This window comes from Cyprinodon variegatus, unplaced genomic scaffold (genome assembly GCF_000732505.1).
Source record: "Cyprinodon variegatus isolate N-32 unplaced genomic scaffold, C_variegatus-1.0 Scaffold1373, whole genome shotgun sequence".
NCBI lineage: Eukaryota > Metazoa > Chordata > Actinopteri > Cyprinodontiformes > Cyprinodontidae > Cyprinodon > Cyprinodon variegatus.
This window is the reverse complement of record NW_015151826.1, coordinates 125,873-128,117: the sequence shown is the minus strand read 5'-3', so window position 1 is coordinate 128,117 and position 2,245 is coordinate 125,873. Positions and strand designations below refer to the sequence as shown.

The 2,245-nt window shown below is 36.0% G+C and overlaps 1 protein-coding gene across 1 annotated transcript in view; it reads right to left on the bottom strand.

Annotated features, from left to right (window-relative positions):
- Nucleotides 1-2,245, bottom strand: part of hydin (HYDIN, axonemal central pair apparatus protein) — a 120,906-nt gene that overhangs the window by 40,530 nt on the left and 78,131 nt on the right. Inside the window, exon 52 of the mRNA XM_015402595.1 lies at nt 1,303-1,438. Coding sequence (XP_015258081.1) covers nt 1,303-1,438 — 136 coding nt within the window. The remainder of the gene's footprint in view (nt 1-1,302; nt 1,439-2,245) is intronic.

The window sequence follows — 2,245 nt, the reverse complement described above, 5'->3', positions numbered from 1 at the left end:
TCATGAATCAGAAAGATGAAATAAATCTTTTTTTTTTTTCTCACTTTTATCCAGTGTATTTCGACTGCCATGCACGTGGGCATTGTCAGTTTCACTATAGCTCTGGTGAATTTCAATGGTGAATTCCTCTGGAAATCTTCAATAATTGTTGTTGATTGCAGATGTATCTAGTAGTTCCCATTGATTTTGCTTGTAAAGTGGGGAGATTGGCTCTAGGCTTACCGCACCGTGACGTCACTGCCGAAGTACGCTGAAACACATCGACATACTGCGAGTATCTATGCCAGCGTATGCAAATACGTGGGGCATAAGTTACAGCTAAGTTATCTGATCGTTGAAATACGTTAGTTACTCACAAGTCGTGGCATCGTGTCAGGAGGAGTGAGGTGTTACTATATTTGGGCAAAAATGGGGCTCCCGGACTCGGTGATCGTCAATTTTTTTTACTGATTAACACTAAATTAATTAAATCAGAGCAAACGTATTAGTTTTAGATAATGATTAATTGATCATTCATTACTGACCGGACATTTCCTTTTAACAGAATTATTATATATTAAAGCTTGTAAAAAAATAAAAATAAAAAAAGCAATTTATTCACCTTAAAATAAATAATAAAGAAATCTAGTTATGAATAAATTATTAATAAATATTAAATTAAATGAGTACAGTTTTGCAGATGAAATCTTTGCTTCTAATTAATTTATTCACTCTGCAAAGCCCTGACCAGAGAAAACTCCGCCCCCTCATTTGAGTACATGATCAAATAATAAAAAAGTCCTGCAATGAAAGTAGCTTTACAAGATTAATCTGATTCATAATAACAATTAAGCAAAAAACATTTTAAAATAAATAATCTCAAACAAAAGACATTAGTTTTACAGAATAGAAAATATATACCTTTTATTTGGTGATATTATTATTTATTTATTTGGTGATATTATTTATTTATTTATTTGGTGATATTATTATTTAATCTATTTGGTGATTTTTTTTGCAAAATGCTTATTAATAGCATATTAACAGCAGTATTTATCTATTTATTTAATTATGATAGAAAAAAATTAAAGTTTTAGGAAGAATTATGGTTTCCAACACTATAACTACATTCAGTGAACTATAAAAACTAAAACATTTTGTAGTGTCAACAGTTTGCCTTGTAAAATATTGAGGTAAAATTATTACTTTTCTACAACATCATTAAACAATTACAGTATTTTTAATCAATTATTATATAATTATGATCCACTAATAAGGAAAACAATTATTATGATTTACTTACCCGGGCCTTGCTTGCTTCACAGGTTCTAAGACGTTGCTGGTCAGGTTGAAATTAATTGGAAAGAATCCAGTGTTTTCGATGGTGAAGTTTAGGGTTTTTTCAGTGCCATATACCAACGGACCAAAGTCAATATCACATACAGGTGTTATCCTGTATCTAAAAGGAGAGGGAGAGAAATCTCATCATCTTGTATTATGGTTTAAGGAAGAAACATTGGTGCTTGTAGGGGCACTGCAGCTCCTTTAGTTTCTTCTGTACCGCATGGAAAATCAGTCTAGCAACAAGTATTGAAGCGCGAGCAAGACTAGATGATATTCTTCAACTAAGAATAATAAAAGAAAACAAAAACAAAAGAACATCCACATTCTTATTACATAAAATCGGTCAAAAATGTCAGGAATCCAGTTTGTGTGGTCTGTTGTTTTGTGTTTGTCTCTTCCTTCACCACCAGGTGGCGCCCTGTCCTCGTTGGTCCTCCCTGCACCCCTGCGTCTAGCTGGATCATTATCGGGAGGAATACTTAAGCAGTGGACTGTCACTACCTCGTGCCAGAGTGCTTGCCAGTTTGGGGTACTCTAGCCAAGCTGAGTTTAGCTGATTTCTAACTTAGTCTTTCTTTCACTGAGCCTAACCTTGTTTTTGTCTTTGCCTTTTTGGCAGGAAGTCATCCTTCAAGCTGTATGTTTAGCCTTCTTCCCCTGGAAGCATTGTTTTGTGTTTCACACTGAGCAGGGGATTAACCTCCACACGTCTCGTTCAAGTTCTCCCTGAATTCCAAGTGGCAGTCCGCTCTATTGCTCGTCCGGGTCCAACGAATGTCTACCTGTCCACTCTCCAACGAGTCCCCTCTTCTCTGGATCAACCCAAACTGACTGGATTATGAAGTGAGGGAAAACCCCCCCCCGAGACGTGAGTCCCTCACTAGCATTAACCTTGCGGCATCCAAGATTCCCACGGTCCCTG